The sequence below is a fragment of the Macaca fascicularis genome, chromosome 19, assembly GCF_037993035.2.
Source record: "Macaca fascicularis isolate 582-1 chromosome 19, T2T-MFA8v1.1".
Taxonomy (NCBI): Eukaryota; Metazoa; Chordata; class Mammalia; order Primates; family Cercopithecidae; genus Macaca; species Macaca fascicularis.
The window spans coordinates 41,813,512-41,828,968 of NC_088393.1; the positions used below are offsets into that span (position 1 = coordinate 41,813,512).

Consider the following 15,457-nt stretch of genomic DNA (forward strand, 5'->3'; position numbering starts at 1 on the left):
AGTTTAAGACCAGTGTGGGCAACATAGTGAGACCTTGTCTCTACAAAAAATTTTAAAAATCAGCTGGGCATGGTGGCACCCACCTGTGTTCTCAACTACTTGGGAGGCTGAGGTGGGAGGATCACTTGGACCCAGGAGTTCCAGGCTGCAATAAGCTATGATCGTGCCACTGCACTTTGACCTGGGTGACAGAGAGAGATCCTGTCTTTAAAAAAAAAAAAAAAAAAAGGGGCCAGGCATGGTGGCTCACACCTGTAATCCCAGCACTTTGGGAGACCGAGGCGGGCGGATCACAAGGTCAGGAGATTGAGACCATCCTAGCTGACATAGTGAAACCCTGTGTCTACTAAAAATACAAAAAATTAGCTGGGCATGGTAGCGGGCACCTGTAGTCCCAGCTACTTGGGAGGCTAAGGCAGGAGAATGGCGTGAACCTGGGAGGTGGAGCTTGCAGTGAGCCAAGATCCTGCCACTGCACTCCAGCCTGGGTGACAGAGTGAGACTCTGTCTCCAAAAAAAAAAAAAAAAAAAAAAAAAAGAGCTGCTCAGATCAGGCTGTTGTAGCGCTGTGAGTGTTAGAGGCGTGATGATAGACCTTTTTTATTTTGTTTTCAAGAAAAGCTAGAAATTGAGATTTGGTAATACTTTCCTGATTTTGTTTATTTTATTTTTTTAAACTTTTTTGAGACAGAGTCTCGGTTTGTCACCCAGGCTGGAGTGCACTGGTGCGATCTCAGCTCACTGCAACCTCCACCTCCCGCATTCAAGTGATTGTCCTGGCTTCACCTCCCCAGTAGCTGGGATTACAGGTACTGTGTACCTCCATGCCTGGCTAATTTTTGTACTTTTAGTAGAGATGAGGTTTCACCATGTTGGCCAGGCTTGTCTTGAGTTCCTGACCTCAGGGGATCCATCCATCTTGGCCTCTCAAAGTGCTGGGATTACAGGCATGAGCCACTATGCCCGGCCCACTTTCCTGATTTTAAAAAATATGGGCAACTATTTGTTTGAACTATATGGTTCTGATGATATTTGACTTTGTTGAGCTACAAATGTGGCAGTTTCATAGAGTTCAACCAGAATAATATAGCAGTTTACAAAAGGAAATCTGCAGGTAGCATAAGCTCAGGTGATCTCTGATAAACCTTGTCGTCAGAGTGTGGCTTTTTTGTTTTAAATTAAATTATTTATTTATTTATTTATTTTTAGAGACTGGGTCTTACCCTGTCACCCAGGCTGGAGTGCAGTGGTGAGACCAGCGCTCATTGCAGCCTTGAACTCCTGGGCTCAAGCGATCCTCCTGCTTCAGCCTCCTGAGTAGCTGAGACCACAGGTGCGCATCACCATGCTCGGCTAAATTTTTTTATTTTTATGTAGAGATGAGATCTTGCTTTGTTGCCCAGGCTGGTCTTGAACTTCTGGATTCAAGCGATCCTCTCTCTTTGGCTTCCCAGTGTTGGGATTATAGGCGGGAGCCACTACGCCTGGCCAGAGCATTTTTTTTTTCTCTGTCCAACCCCTCATCCCTTCCTGTCCTTGGCCCTGGTACCAGCTGACCTCTTGGTTGCTCTTTGCCATTCACTGATGTCTTTGGAACTTTCCCCTCTCCCCTCCCCAAGTTCCGCTGCCACTAGCCAGCCAACAGCCTCGGGCTTCCGGAACCTCTTCAACTTTGGTGACCTCCCTGCCTTCTCTTCAGCCACCCACTCTCAGGGCCACACCCTGTTTCCCCTTCACTCCAGCAGTCCTTAGTGGTAACCCCAGCCTGCTTCTCAGCAGTTCCTCTCATTCCTGTAATCGCCGTCTGCCCAGCAGAACCCCGACTCTGGGCCCATGCTTCGACCCCCTCTGCGGCCAGTATACCAGGCTGGGAAGGGCTCTGAGGAAGCCCTCAGGACCGTGAGAGGTTTGTTGTCCTCACCACACAGGTCTTCCTGGCACCACTGACACCCTAAGTCTTTGTCAGGTTTTTTTTTTTTTTTTTTTTGAGACAGAGTTTTGCTCTTGTTGTCCAGGCTAGAGCGCAATGGCGAGATCTCAGCTCGCGGCAACCTCCGCCTCCCGGGTTCAGGCGATTCTTCTGGCTCAGCCTTCCAAGTAGCTGGGATTACAGGCACCCGCCACCACGCCTGGCTAATTTTTTGTATTTTTAATAGAGACGGGGGTTTCACCATATTGGCCAGTCTGGTCTTGAGCTCCCGACCTCAGGTGATCCATCTGCCTCGACCTCCCAAAGAGCTGGAATTACAGGCGTGAGCCACCGTGCCCAGCCGCCTTTGTCGGTTTCCTCTCTTATTCTCTCAACAACCTTCCTCCCTCCTTGGACCCCTATGTTTGCTTCCAACTTCGCTTGGAATCTTGAGGTCACCAGTTGCAGTCTATCTCCACCAGCATCCTGCCGCTCCCCTGTAGGTACTCCAGTCCATGTGGGTCTCACTCTCCTGCCGTCTGAGAGGACAAGGATCCTTCCATCACCAACCTACACCTCCTGCACCTTCAGTTCTCCTCTTTTCATTGGCCCTTTCCCTTTGTTTCTTTCTTTTTTTTTTTTTTTAGAGACAGGATCTAGCTCTGTTGCACAGGCTGGAGTGCAGTGGTGCGATCACAGCTCACTGCAGCCTGAACTCCTGACCTCAAGTGATCCTCCTGTCTCAGACTCCCAAAGTGCTGAGATTGCAGGCATGAGCCACCAAGCCTGGTCCCTGCCTGCTTTTTTTTTTTTTGAGACGGAGTCTTGCTCTGTCACCCAGGCTGGAGTGCAGTGGTATGATCTCGCTGCAACCTCCACCTCCCAGATTCAAGCCATTCTCCCACCTCAGCCTCCCAGGCAGCTGGGATTACGGTGTGCACCACCACGCCCGGCTAATTTTTATATTTTTAGTAGAGACGAGGTTTCACCACGTTGGCCAGGCTGGTCTCAAACTCCTGGCCTCAAGTGGTCGACCCACCTCAGCCTCCCAAAATGCTGGGATTACAGATGTGAGCCACTGTGCCCGGCTCCTGCCTGGTCCTGAAGGCATCTGGACTGGTCTTCTCTCTGCCCAGTGAGAGTGAGGCGTGGGAGGCCCTGGGCAGAGCAGGGGGTACCCAGGAAAGCAGGGAAGGGAGATGAAGACCTGGAAAGCTGGGTGCAGGCTGAATCCTGGACACCAGAGAGGAGGGGGTGTCACCCACTAGCAAGATCAGAATGGAAAGTCCATAGATGGGCACGGCTAGGAGGTGACCAAGTGTGGGCCATGCTCTCTTTGTTGACTGAGGGAAGGTAGGGAATGGGGCGGCTGGTGGAGGAGGGAGAAGAGGTTATGTAAGGAAAGAGATGTAAGGAGAAAGCAAGAGGGTTGGGGGAGGGCAGCATGGTCTGGAGCTGGCAGAAGATTTACGGTCCAGAGGGCAGGTGGAGGGCCATCTTCATGTGCTGTGTGGCATGGGAGACCCTGGGTGACCCTGTAAAGGGGACATGAGATGAGTGGGCTGCCTGCTTACTGTCTGGGTTTCCAGGAGGGCTGGCCAGGGAGTGCCCTGAGGCTGGAGCCAGGCTGGGCCCTGGGGTTGCTGGTCACCCCTCTGCTTTCCACCTTCCCCGCTGCATGCTGAGTACACAGGTGTGGTCCCTGATTCCATCCACTGATCGCAGGCACCTGCACAGCAGCCCTCATGTCTGTCTTCTTTTTTTTTTTTTTTTTGAGGCGGAGTTTCACTCTGTCACCCAGGCTGGAGTGCAGTGGCGCGATCTCAGCTCACTGCAACCTCCGCCCCCCAGGTTCAAGTGATTCTCCTGCCTCAGCCTCCTGAGTAGCTGGGATTACAGGTACCTGCCACCACGCCCGGCTAATTTTTGTATTTTTAGTAGACGGGGTTTCACCATCTTGGCCAGGCTGGTCTTGAGCTCCTGACCTCGTGATCCACCCGTCTCGGCCTCCCAAAGTGCTGGGATTACAGGCATGAGCCACTGCGTCGGCTTCTTTTTTTGGAGACATCTCACTCTGTCACCCAGGCTGGAGTGCAGTGGCATGATCATAGCTCACTGCAGCCTCAAACTCCCAGGCTTAAGCCATCCTCCTGCCTCAGACTCCTGAGTAACTGGGACCACAGGTGCACGCCACCATGCCTGGATATTTTAAAAATTTTTTGTAGAAATAAAGGTCTTACTGTGTTACCCAGGCTGGTCTGGAACTCTTGGGCTCAAGTGATCCTCCCGCTTCGGCCTCCCAAAGTGCTGGGATTACAGGTGTGAGCCACTGCACCCAGCCCACTTCCTTATTTCCTTCAGGCCTTTGCTCAAATATCACCTTGTGAGTGAGGCTTCTGTGAATCCCCGGTTTAAAAATCACACATCCTTGGCCGGACATAGCAGTATTTGCCTGTGGTCTCAGCTTCTTGGTAGGCCGAGGTGGGAGGATTGCTTGAGCCCAGGATGTCAAGGCTGCAGTGAGCCATGATTGCACCACTGCACTCCAGCCTGGGCAACAGAGTGAGACTCTGTCTTTAAAAAAAAAAAAAAAGGCTGGGAGCAGTGGCTCACACCCATAATCCCAGCACTTTGGGAGGCCAAAGCGGGTGAGTCACCTGAGGTCAGGAGTTCATGACCAGCCTGGCCAACATGGTAAAACCCTGTCTCTACTAAAAGTAAAAAAAAATTAGCCAGGTGTGGTGGCGGGCGCCTGTAATCTCAGCTACTCGGGAGACTGAGGCAGGAGAATCGCTTGAACCCGGGAGGTGGAGGTTGCAGTGAGCCGAGATTGTGCCACTGCATTCCAGCCTGGGTGACAGAGTGAGACTCCATCTTAAAAAAAAAAAAAAAAAAGAAATCTTGCATCCAAGCATTTTGTTGATCAGCCTTATTTTTTGCTGTAGCACTCGTCTCTGCCTGATGTTATTTGCCCTCCTCCACTCGATGCAGGATTCTTGAGGGTAGGGACCGGGTGCATTGCAGACTGAGTGGTGCCTGACCTTAGGGGCATGTGACTCATCTGTGTGCTGACTGACCAAGAGAATAAGTGGACCGTGGGGTACAGAGGAGGAGAGAGTGGCTGCAGAGGGGTGGTGACTGCCCCGGAGTGCCCGTGTGGTCTTCATTATTGTGTCTGGGTCACAAAACATGTTGAAGAACAGGATTTGGTTCACAAACAGTAGGAAGGATTCTCCCTCAGTCCAAGAGCAGGCCATAGGTGAAAGGGCTAACAACTGTCTAGGTATAAAGATACCATGATAGGCTGGGTGTGGTGGCCCACGCTTGTAATTGCAGCACTTTGGGAAGTCCAGGCAGGAGGATCGCTTGAGCCCAGGAATTGCTTGAGCGCACCCTGGGCAACTGGGCAACATAGCAAGACCCTGTCTCCACAAAAGAAAAAGAAAATTAGCCGTGTGTGATGGCATGTGCTGGAAGTCCCACCTACTTGGGAGGCTGAGGCCGGAGGACTGCTTGAGCCTAGGAGGTTGAGGCTGCAGTGAGCTGTGATTGCACCACTGCACTCCAGCCTGTTGGACAGAGCGAACTCCTGTCTCCCTCCCCCGCCAAAAAATTTAAAAGGCCTAAAACTGTTTGGGTGCAGTGGTTCATGCCTGTAATCCCAGCACGTTTGGAGGCCAAGGCAGGAGGATCGCTTTAACCCAGGAGTTTGAGACCAGCCTGGGCAACATAGTGAGACTCTGTCCCTATTTATAAATCAAAAACCAAAAGAATCTATTAGAACAGTTGTGATGGACAGTTTTGATTAGCTCCGACTCTGCACTAGGTGCTTGGCCAAGCCCTTGAATCCTCAGACAGCAGCAGCGGCAATCCCTGGGTCGTGGCCACTCTGATGGTGCCCATGTCAGTCATCAGTAATCGAGTGATGTTGGCCTAGGAAAGTTAGCATCCCCAAGGTCAGGCGGGTGGGCGGTGTCAAGACAGGGAGTCCGTTGGTGTGGTGTAGGCTGTGGCGCTAACCCCTGGTGTCCATTGGGTGGTATAGGCTGTTGCGCTAACTCTTGCTCTCTCCTGCCTCTCCTCTCCTAGGCATTTGCATCAAGTGTGGGCTTGGCATCTACGGAGCCCAGCAGGCGTGCCAGGCAATGGGGAGTCTTTATCACACCGACTGCTTCACCTGCGACTCGTGTGGTAGGTAACCTCGTGCCCCGGGTAGCTCTGTGAAGGGGACCCGCCACGTCACCCCCATTCCCCTCAAACCCCCTTGCACCTGAGTCCAGGCAGATGGACCGGCCGCCTCTGGCCCAGGCGGGGCTGTGGAGGACTCTGTCTGGGGAGGAGGCGTGGGACCACTGAGGAGCCTTTCGCTGGCGGTAGGACAGGGCTGCCCCCGGTCGTCAGCTGTGGAGCCTCTGTGCCACACAGGGCACTGATGTCACCCAGCTGCCTGGAAGCAGCATCAGAATCCCATGAAGGACCTTCTGCCTGTCTGGACATACGACTAATATTTCTTTTTCCTGCAATCTATTTTTGTTGTTGTTGTTGAGACAGAGTCTTACTCTGTTGCCCTGGCTGGAATGCAGTGGAGTGATCTCGGCTCACGGCAGCTCCTGCCTCCCGGGTTCAAGAGATTTTCCTGCCTCAGCCTCCCGAGTAGCTGGGATTACAGGCACATGTGCCACCATGCTCGGCTAATTTTTTTTTTTTTTTGTATTTTTAAGTAGAGATGGGGTTTTACCACGTTGACCAGGCTGGTCTCAAACTCTTGAGCTCAAGTGATCCGCCTACTTCAGCTTCTCAAAGTGCCGGGCATACAGGTGTGAGCCACTGCGCCTGGCCTATAATTTATTTTTGGCCACAATTTTACACCCAACATAAACTCTAAGTGTTATAGTTTAACCTAGACAAAGTTACAAAAAGAAAAAAAGGAACTATAATCTAACCACCCTAAGAAATCTCCACTCTTGATTTGCCCACTGTTCTTCCAGACCTTGCCTTAATCAGACATCTTTTATTTATTTGCACGTTTTATAACTTTTTTTTTTCTTTTCTTTTTTTTTTTTTGAGACAGAGTCTCACTCTGTTGCCAGGCTGGAGTGTAGTGGTGTAATCTCAGCTCACTGCAACCTCCGTCTCCCTGGTTCAAGCGATTCTCCTGCCTCAGCCTCCCGAGTAGCTAGGATTACAGGCACGCGCCACCACTCCCAGCTAATTTTTGTATTTTTTTAGTGAGACGGGATTTCACATGTTGGTCAGGATGGTCTCTCTTTCCTGACCTCGTGATCCGCCTGCCTCGGCCTCCCACAGTGCTGGGATTACAGGTGTGAGCCACCTCTCCTGGGCAACAAGAGCTAAACTCCATAGCAAAAAAAAAAAAAAAAAAAGAAAAAAGTAAAAGAAAAGAAAAAGTAGCTGGGTATGGTAGTGTGTGCCTATAGTCCCAGCTAGTCAGGGAGCTGAGATGGGTGGATGCCTTGAGTCCTGGAGGTCAGAGCTGCAGTGAACTATGACTGCACCACTGCACTCCAGCCCCCAGGTGACGGTGAGACCTTATCTCAAAAAAAAAAAAAAAAAAAAAAAAAAAACTTGTGAGTTTATTTTCCAATTGTTTGTTGCTAGAATATAAAAATGCATTGGATAGGCCGGGCATGGTGGCACACGCCTGTAATCCAGCACTTTGGGAGGCAGAGGCGGGTGGGTCACGAGGTCAGGAGATGGAGACCATCCTGGATAACACCGTGAAACCCCGTCTCTACTAAAAAAAAGAAAAAAAAAAACAAAAAATTAGCTGGGCGTGGTGGTGGGCCCCTGTAGTCCCAGCTACTTGGGAGACTGAGTCAGGAGAATCGCTTGAACCCAGGAGGCGGAGGCTGCAGTGAGCCAAGATCGTGCCACTGCACTCCAGCCTGGGCAACACAGTGAGACTCTGTCTCAAAAAAAAAAAAAAGATTCATTCTCGAAAATTTGCTCTGAGTTCAACTGATCTTAAAGTGAATGTGTTTATTAACCAACACATGTATTTACATTAGTAAAATATTTCTTCATATATTTGGTTTGGCAACCTTTTGCAGTAATTCTATCGACAGTATGTTCTCTTTAATTTTTTTCTGAAATTTTGTTATTATAACAACAACAACCTAGAAAACCACCCATAACCCAGTGTCTCATCTGTTGGAGGAGGGTGCTGAGAGCTGGAAGCGCAGCTCCATCCCTGGTCTTCAGCATTCCAGGGACCCCTCTCAACCCTTGTCCTTGCAGGGAGACGACTCCGTGGGAAGGCGTTCTACAACGTGGGCGAGAAAGTGTACTGCCAGGAGGACTTCCTGGTGAGTCCAAGCTGTGCCCCGGCGGTGCCAGGGGTGGGAACTGGGGCAGCGATCCTCATTCTGACTCGAGTGGAGACCTGAGGCCAGGAGGCAGGTGTTAACTGGGCCGCGAGTGCCCCTTTGTCACACAACGTGTCCTGGATCCTGTGTCCCCTCCCAGTACTCCGGGTTTCAGCAGACGGCCGACAAGTGCAGCGTGTGTGGACATCTCATCATGGAGATGGTGAGCCCCTGCCCCAGCCTCCTGGAGCCCTTCTGACATGGGTGGAATCTAAGGACCCCACCTTCTCCCCTGCTCCAGACCTGCCAGGGGTTCAGAGCCAGAGCCTCTCCCAGGGCGGCGCTGAGCCTCCTGCCCGCGCTGACCCCTCTGCCCCGCCCACAGATCCTGCAGGCCCTGGGCAAGTCCTACCACCCAGGCTGCTTCCGGTGCTCCGTGTGCAATGAATGCCTGGACGGGGTTCCCTTCACCGTGGACGTGGAGAACAACATCTACTGCGTGCGAGACTATCACACGTGAGTGGCTGGCACTGTGGCGCAGGCGGGACTCGGGCTGTCCTCTCTGGCTCCCCTGGAAGCATTTTTCCCACCAGACTGACTGCCCTTCATTCTTGGCCTTTTGCCTTCTGCCTCCCCTTGTGCACCCAGGCTTGGGTAAGGCATGTGCCTCTGCCTGCATCCCCTCTCCCGTCTCTGCCTGCACCCCCTCTCCCGTCTCTGCCTGCACCCCCTCTCCCATCTCTGCCTGCACCCCCTCTCCCGTCTCTGCCTGCACCCCCTCTCCCGTCTCTGCCTGCACCCCCTCTCCCGTCTCTGCCTGCACCCCCTCTCCCGTCTCTGCCTGCACCCCCTCTCCCGTCTCTGCCTGCACCCCCTCTCCCGTCTCTGCCTGCACCCCCTCTCCCGTCTCTGCCTGCACCCCCTCTCCCGTCTCTGCCTGCACCCCCTCTCCCGTCTCTGCCTGCACCCCCTCTCCCGTCTCTGCCTGCATCCCCTCTCCCGGTGGTCCGGCCACCAGCTGTCTTTTCCTTCCCTCTTCTCTCCCTGTCGTAGCCTGTGTGCTTCTCTACTCCTGGCACAGGGGACCCTCCTGGCTGCAGTATCTACCGTCTCTCCCGCTCCTCCCCTCCATCCCCTGCCAGGCCAGGCCTCTTCCGGCTGGGGCAGGGGATTGGGGTCTCTGCAGCCCCCTCCTCCTGCCTGTCTGATCCCCGATCTGTTTCCTCCTACTGTGACTCCAGGTTTATTCCTGGGAGCTCTGGTTCTGAGGAGGGCCTTGCATGGGATTGGAGTCCTGGGCAGAGGTCCCTGGTACTCAGAGTGAAGCCGGGTCTCACAGTGGTCCTAGCTAGCGGTGCCCCAGACCTGGACATTAAGGAGAAGGGAACTCACAGGAAACATGGGGGTGGATGGCAGAGCAGAACCTGAAGCCATCCTGGAGGAGGTGATTGGGTGGAGATGAAATGGGCAGTCAGATAAGAGGCCAGGACCGGGCGTGGTGGCTCATGCCTGTAATCCCAGCACTTTGGGAGGCCAAGCAATCCTGGATTGCTTCAACCCAGGAGTTTGAGACCAGCCTGGGCAATATAGCGAGACCCCATTTCTGTTTAAAAAAAAAAAAATGAAGAGGCCAGTACGGGAAGGCGCGGCGGAAGCTGTTCCTTGTCTGCCCCGAGGTGTGCTCACAGGGAGAGACGGCCTCTTGGGCCACATCAGGGGATTCCTGTGGGTGCCCCTGTCCTTGTGCCCTTGGCCTCTGGTCACTCAGCTGATCACTTCTGGTTTCCTTTATCTCTCTAGGGTTTTTGCACCAAAATGCGCCTCCTGTGCCCGTCCTATCCTCCCTGCACAGGTAGGAGCCACTCACCCAGAGATGATCAGGTGCCTGGCCCAGCCGGCTGCTGCCCTGTCCAGCCTGGGTCTAGCCCAGGTCTTGGGCCACAGTGGGAGGGATGAGCAGGTGCTTCTCTGCAGGTCCTTCAGGACTGAGGGGTGTGTGTCGTGCTTGTGCATGTAGGGTACAGCTGTCTCCTCGCACGAGGTGGAGGAAGGTGGTGGGCCCTGCTGCTTGGCTGCCCCACTGCCAGCCTCCGCTCCACTCTCCATTGACGGAAGGGCTGTTCCCTGGGTCTTCTCAGCTCTGCAGGCTGAGGTGGGGGTGCTGGGGGAGCAGATGAGAGATGGACGTGGTCTGTGTGGGAGCCCCCCGTGGGTGCTGCAGCTCTTCTGGCCTGGGGTCTTCCCACAGTGCTGGCTCTGTCCCAGGCTGGTGTGCCTGGCGAAGCAGGACTGGCAGTGCCCTTTTGAGACTCCAAGGAAGTGAAAACAGGCCAGGCATAGCAGCCCACGCCTGTAATCCAGCACTTTGGGAGGGCGAGGTGGGATGATTGCTTGAAGCCAGGAGTTTGAGACCAGCCTGGGCCGCCTAGTGAGACCCCATCTCTACAAAGAAATAACAGATTAGCTGGGTATGGTTGTGCCTGCCTGTAGTCCCAGCTACTTGGGAGGCTAAGGCAGGAGGATTGCTTGAGCCCAGGAGTTTGAGGCCGCAGTGAGCCGTGATTGCACCACTGCACTCCAGCATGGGCAACAGAGAGAGACTCTATCCCTGAAAAAAAAAAAAAAAAAAAAAAAAAAAAAGACTGGGCGCGGTGGCTCACGCCTGTAATCCCAGCATTTTGGGAGGCTGAGGTGGGTGGATCATGAAGTCAGGAGATCGAGATCATCCTGGCTAACACAGTGAAACCTCGTCTGTACTAAAAATAGAAAAAATTAGCCAGGTGTGGTGACGGGTGCCTATAGTCCCAGCTACTCGGGAGGCTGAGGCAGGAGAATGGCGTGAACCTGGGAGGTAGAACTGGCAGTGAGCCGAGATCGCGCCACTGCACTCTAGCCTGGGCAACAAAGCAAGACTGTCTCAATAAAAAAAAAGAAAAAAGAAAAAAAGAAGCAATGAGGTGAAAATAATATCCACATCCATTGACACCCACATGACCCTCTTGTGGGCCTTTGTGTGTGCTGCGGGCTGTGGCCACAGAGGATGCCTGAGGCCCATGTGTGTCTGTGTGTATGCACCTGCTGGTGCCTGTCCCGCCCCACAGAAGCATCGTGGCTGTGCTCTCTGGGGCGGGCATGCACCTCAGCTGGGACAGGAGCATGGTATGTGGAAGTGTACACTCCTGCATTTTGCCTCCAGTCCCCGCATGCTCATCATGTGTGAACTCCGTCTCTTCCTCCAGGGCTGTGAGACAACCATCCGTGTGGTGTCCATGGACAGAGACTACCACGTGGCATGTTACCACTGTGAGGTGAGCCTGGGCCCCCAGGAGGCTGGCAGCTGGGGTGGGCCTCCTTCCACGCGGCTCTCCTCTCCGGGTGTTCTGTGGGCTCACCTTATCAAAATTTTAGTTTTGCCGGGTGTGGTGGTTCACACCTATAATCCCAGCACTTTGGGAGGCCGAGGTGGGTGGATCAACTGAGATCAAGAGTTTGAGACCAGCCTGGCCAACATGGTGAAACCCTGTCTCTACTAAAAATACAAAAATTAGCCAGGCGTGGTGGCAGGCGCCTGTAGTCCCAGCTACTCGGGAGGCTGAGGTAGGAGAATCACTTGAACCCAGGAGGCAGAGGTTGCAGTGAGCCAAGATCATGCCATTGCACTCCTGGGGCAACAAGAGTGAGACTCTGTGTCAAAAAAAAAAATTTTTTTTTTGTTTATATATATTGGAAACAAGATCTCACTCTGTTGCCCAGACTGGAGCCTCAACCTCCCGGGCTCAAGCTATCTTCTTACCTCAGCCTCCTGAGTGGTTACCACCACAGGCTTGCGCCATCACATTCAGCTAATTTTGTTATTTTCAGTTAGAGATGGGGTAAACTCCTGGGCTCAAGCGATCCACCTGCCTTGGCCTCCCGAAGTGCTGGGACCACAACGTGAGCCACCGCGATGGCCTCACCTATTTTATGGCGTCTACCCCATTCTATCTATCCGTTTCCTGCCCTGCAGAGAGTGAATTGGGGGAGGGAGTGAAGGTAGGTGCTCCCTGAGCAGCTGGAGGGGTCAGGGTTGGGGGCCGGGGTTCAGGGAAGTGATGGTCAGGCCATAGAAAGGACTGGATTTGGTGAGTGTCTGGATGTGGGGGGTTGAGGGTTGGGGATTGGGAGGTATTCATGAGAACCCCGGCAAAGAGTGAGGGCGGGGGAAGAGGGGATGAGACGCTCTCATTTTTGGTAGCTGGAGATGTCCAGTAGACCTGTAAGTGGGCGGGGGTTCAACGACCCTGCAGACAGCTGTGGGAATTTGGGGTCACTGATGTGTGGCGCTCTCTCTCCTCTGAATCTTTTTCTTTTTTTTTGAAATGAGTCTCACTCTGTTGCCCAGGCTGGAGTGCAGTGGCGCCATCTCAGCTCACTGCAAGCTCTGCCTCCTGGGTTCAAGCCATTCTCCTGCCTCACCCTCCCGAGTAGTTGGGACTACAGGCGCCCGCCACCGCGCCCAGCTAGTTTTTGTGTTTTTAGTAGAGTCAGGGTTTTACCACGTTGGCTGTGCTGGCTGGTTTCAAGCTCCTGACTTCAAGCGATCCACCCACCTCGGCCTCCCAAAGTGCTGGGATTACAGGCGCGAGCCACCGCCCCAGACCTTCTTCTCTGAATCCTGGCCCTGGGAATTCCAGTTGCCTTGGCCTCCCCAGATTCTCAACTCAAGGAGACCACGGGGCTCCCCTGGGCAGCCGGAGCAGTCTCCAGGCGGTCAGTCGGGCGGTGTGGGGTGTACCTGCTGGGTTTCCCCTCTCTGAGAGATGATGGGCCTCCCTGGTCTGTTGTCCGGGGTCTGAGAGTCACTGTCATCTCTTTAGCCTGTTGTTCTCGTTGTTGAAGGTGGGAGGGGAAATCCAATTTCTGTTCCTCTGTTCTGGCGGGAAGCAAGGGTCCCGTGATGGACGCAGGGACGGCAGCTGAAGCCAGGGAGCATATGGGGTCTTCCAGGGTGAGTTGGAAAAGAAGGAGTGGGGGTCAGGATAGCTCAAGGAGCACCACCACTTAAGGACACACACAGGCGAAGTGGCCACAGAGGGAGGCCGAGGAGGCCTGGGCAGGAGAACCAGGAGGCTGCCGGCGACCGCGCCCCAGCAAGAGCAGAGCAAGTGGCAGCGGGAATCTGCAGTAGCAATCAGGGATCCCCTTGGGTGACAAGGTCTCCTGGGTGCAGGCGAGTGGCCCCATGGGAGCACTGATCGTGCCAGGGGACCCAGGAGGGAGGACGAGGAACAGATAGTCTGCAGAGGGGCCAGGGCTCCCCTCCAGCACTAACAGGACCTCCGCATCCCTCTACCTGCTGGGCTGTCCTGTGGACTGTGCTGCCTGGGGATTGTCCAGTACCGAGCACAGCCAAAGGTCCACCCTGAGAGTCAGAGCAGGGCAGGCGGCTGGTGGTGCTGCTGTGCTGCGATGAGGCTGCTGGATGGGGATTGATACCTCTGGGACCCCGCACTCCTCCCTGGCCTGGTGTGCAAGGCCCAGCCGGTGGCCTGTGGTAGGACAGGCGAGAGACCAGGGAAAGGAGTGGGGTGGTGCCACTGTGGCAGTCCAGCTCCCTTCCCCACGCAGGGCGGGCCAGGTGGTGGTGTCAGGGGCTCTGGATAACGGGGCAAAGCTGCCAGCATTCCAGCCCCAAGCTCGCAAAGGTAAAAACAGTGAGATAAGGGACGTGAAGCCAGCCCCCTGCTTCCCCTGGTGTCTCCAGGTCTACTCACCACTGCCTCTTCAGACCACCTGGGGGTGGCATTCCTCCCTCCGCTCTGCTCCAGGGACCCCTGTGTGGCGGGAACTGGTGGACACTTCCTTCCGGGCCCCCCAGCAGCTTGGAGCACAGGGCCGCTCCCTCCTCTCCCTGCACTTGCTTCACTTTGCCCTTGGGGCTGCCGGGTTTTGGTTTTCTTCACTTTCGTTTCTCCTGGAATCTCCCCAGCCCAGGCCTCTTCTCTTCCTACCTCCTCATGGAAGGTTCTGCTGCTTGCCCTCTTCTCTTTTCCAGTGGTCTGCACTCCCTGGAAGAGGTGGTCTGCTGTTTTGTATTTAAAAACCATCACGTTTGGCTGGGCGCAGTGGCTCACACCTGCAATCCCAGCACTTTGGGAGGCTGAGGTGGGAGGATGGTTATGAAGCCAAGGGTTCAAGATCAGCCAGATCAGCATGGCAAGATGCCATCTCTACAAAATAGAAGGGACAAAAATTATCCGGGCATGGTGGCACGTGTCTGTAGTCCCAGCTACTTGGGAGGCTGAGGTGGGAGGATTGCTTGAGCCCAGAAGTTTGAGGCTGCAGTGAGCTGAGATCGCACCACTGCACTCCAGCCTGGGTGACAGAGTGAGACCTTGTCTAATAAAAAACAGGCCAGGCACAGTGGCTCATGCCTGTAATCCCAGCATTTTGGGAGGCTGAGGCGAAGGATAGCTTGAGGTCAGGAGTTCTAGACCAGCTTGAGCAATGTGAAACCCCATCACTACAAAAAATAAGCAAAATTCATAGGGTGTGGCGGGGTGCGCCGGTGGTCCCAGCTACTCAGGAGGCTGAGGTGGGAGGATCACTTGAGCCCTGGAGCTCGAGGCTGCAGTGAGCTGGGATCCAGACACTGCATTCCAGCCTGGGCGACAGTGAGAGACCCTGTCTCAAACAAACAATAAACAACAAACGAATAAACAAAACACACCCAAACCATCAGGTTTTTATGCTGACACCCACGTTGACTGCCTAGTCCTCTCCCCATAGTCTGACTTATATCCAGTGACTTCCTCTTGGATGCCTGAGAGGCAGCTCCAGTCCCCAGTGCTCCACACCGGGCTTCCTATCCCCCCTCTGGCAGAAGAAGAGTCTTTTTTTTTTTTTTTTTTGAGACAGAGTTTTGCTGTTGTCACTCAGGCTGGAATGCAATGTCAGGCCCTCTGCTCTCTGCAACCTCCACCTCCCGGGTTCAAGCGATTCTTCAGCCTCAGCCTCCCAAGTAGCTGGGATTACAGGCATGTGCCACTATGCTCGGCTAATTTTGTGTTTTTAGTAGAGACAGGGTTTCACCATGTTGGCTAGGCTGGTCTCGAACTCCGACCGAGGCGGTGATCCAGCCGCCTCAGCCTCCCAAAGTGCTGGGATTGCAGGTGTGAGCGCCTGTGCCGGGCGGAAGAGTCTTTATGTTGTTATGCGGTCCCCTGCGGCTCTGCCCCGCCCT

The 15,457-nt window shown here is 54.1% G+C and overlaps 1 protein-coding gene across 9 annotated transcripts in view; it reads left to right on the forward strand.

Annotated features, from left to right (window-relative positions):
• The window catches only part of WTIP (WT1 interacting protein), a 77,983-nt gene that overhangs the window by 3,149 nt on the left and 59,377 nt on the right, over nt 1–15,457 (forward strand). For 4 of the 9 annotated variants that reach the window (XM_045380933.3, XM_045380931.3, XM_045380934.3 and 1 more), the window contains exons 2-7: nt 5,999–6,100; nt 8,168–8,235; nt 8,396–8,458; nt 8,621–8,751; nt 10,036–10,087; nt 11,475–11,543. In XM_045380933.3, coding sequence (XP_045236868.2) covers nt 5,999–6,100; nt 8,168–8,235; nt 8,396–8,458; nt 8,621–8,751; nt 10,036–10,087; nt 11,475–11,543 — 485 coding nt within the window. Of the gene's footprint in view, nt 1–5,998; nt 6,101–8,167; nt 8,236–8,395; nt 8,459–8,620; nt 8,752–10,035; nt 10,088–11,474; nt 11,544–12,096; nt 15,126–15,457 lie in introns of those variants that run through there. The other 5 variants (XR_012427432.1, XM_065536427.1, XM_045380938.3 and 2 more) reach the window with 3 other exon arrangements.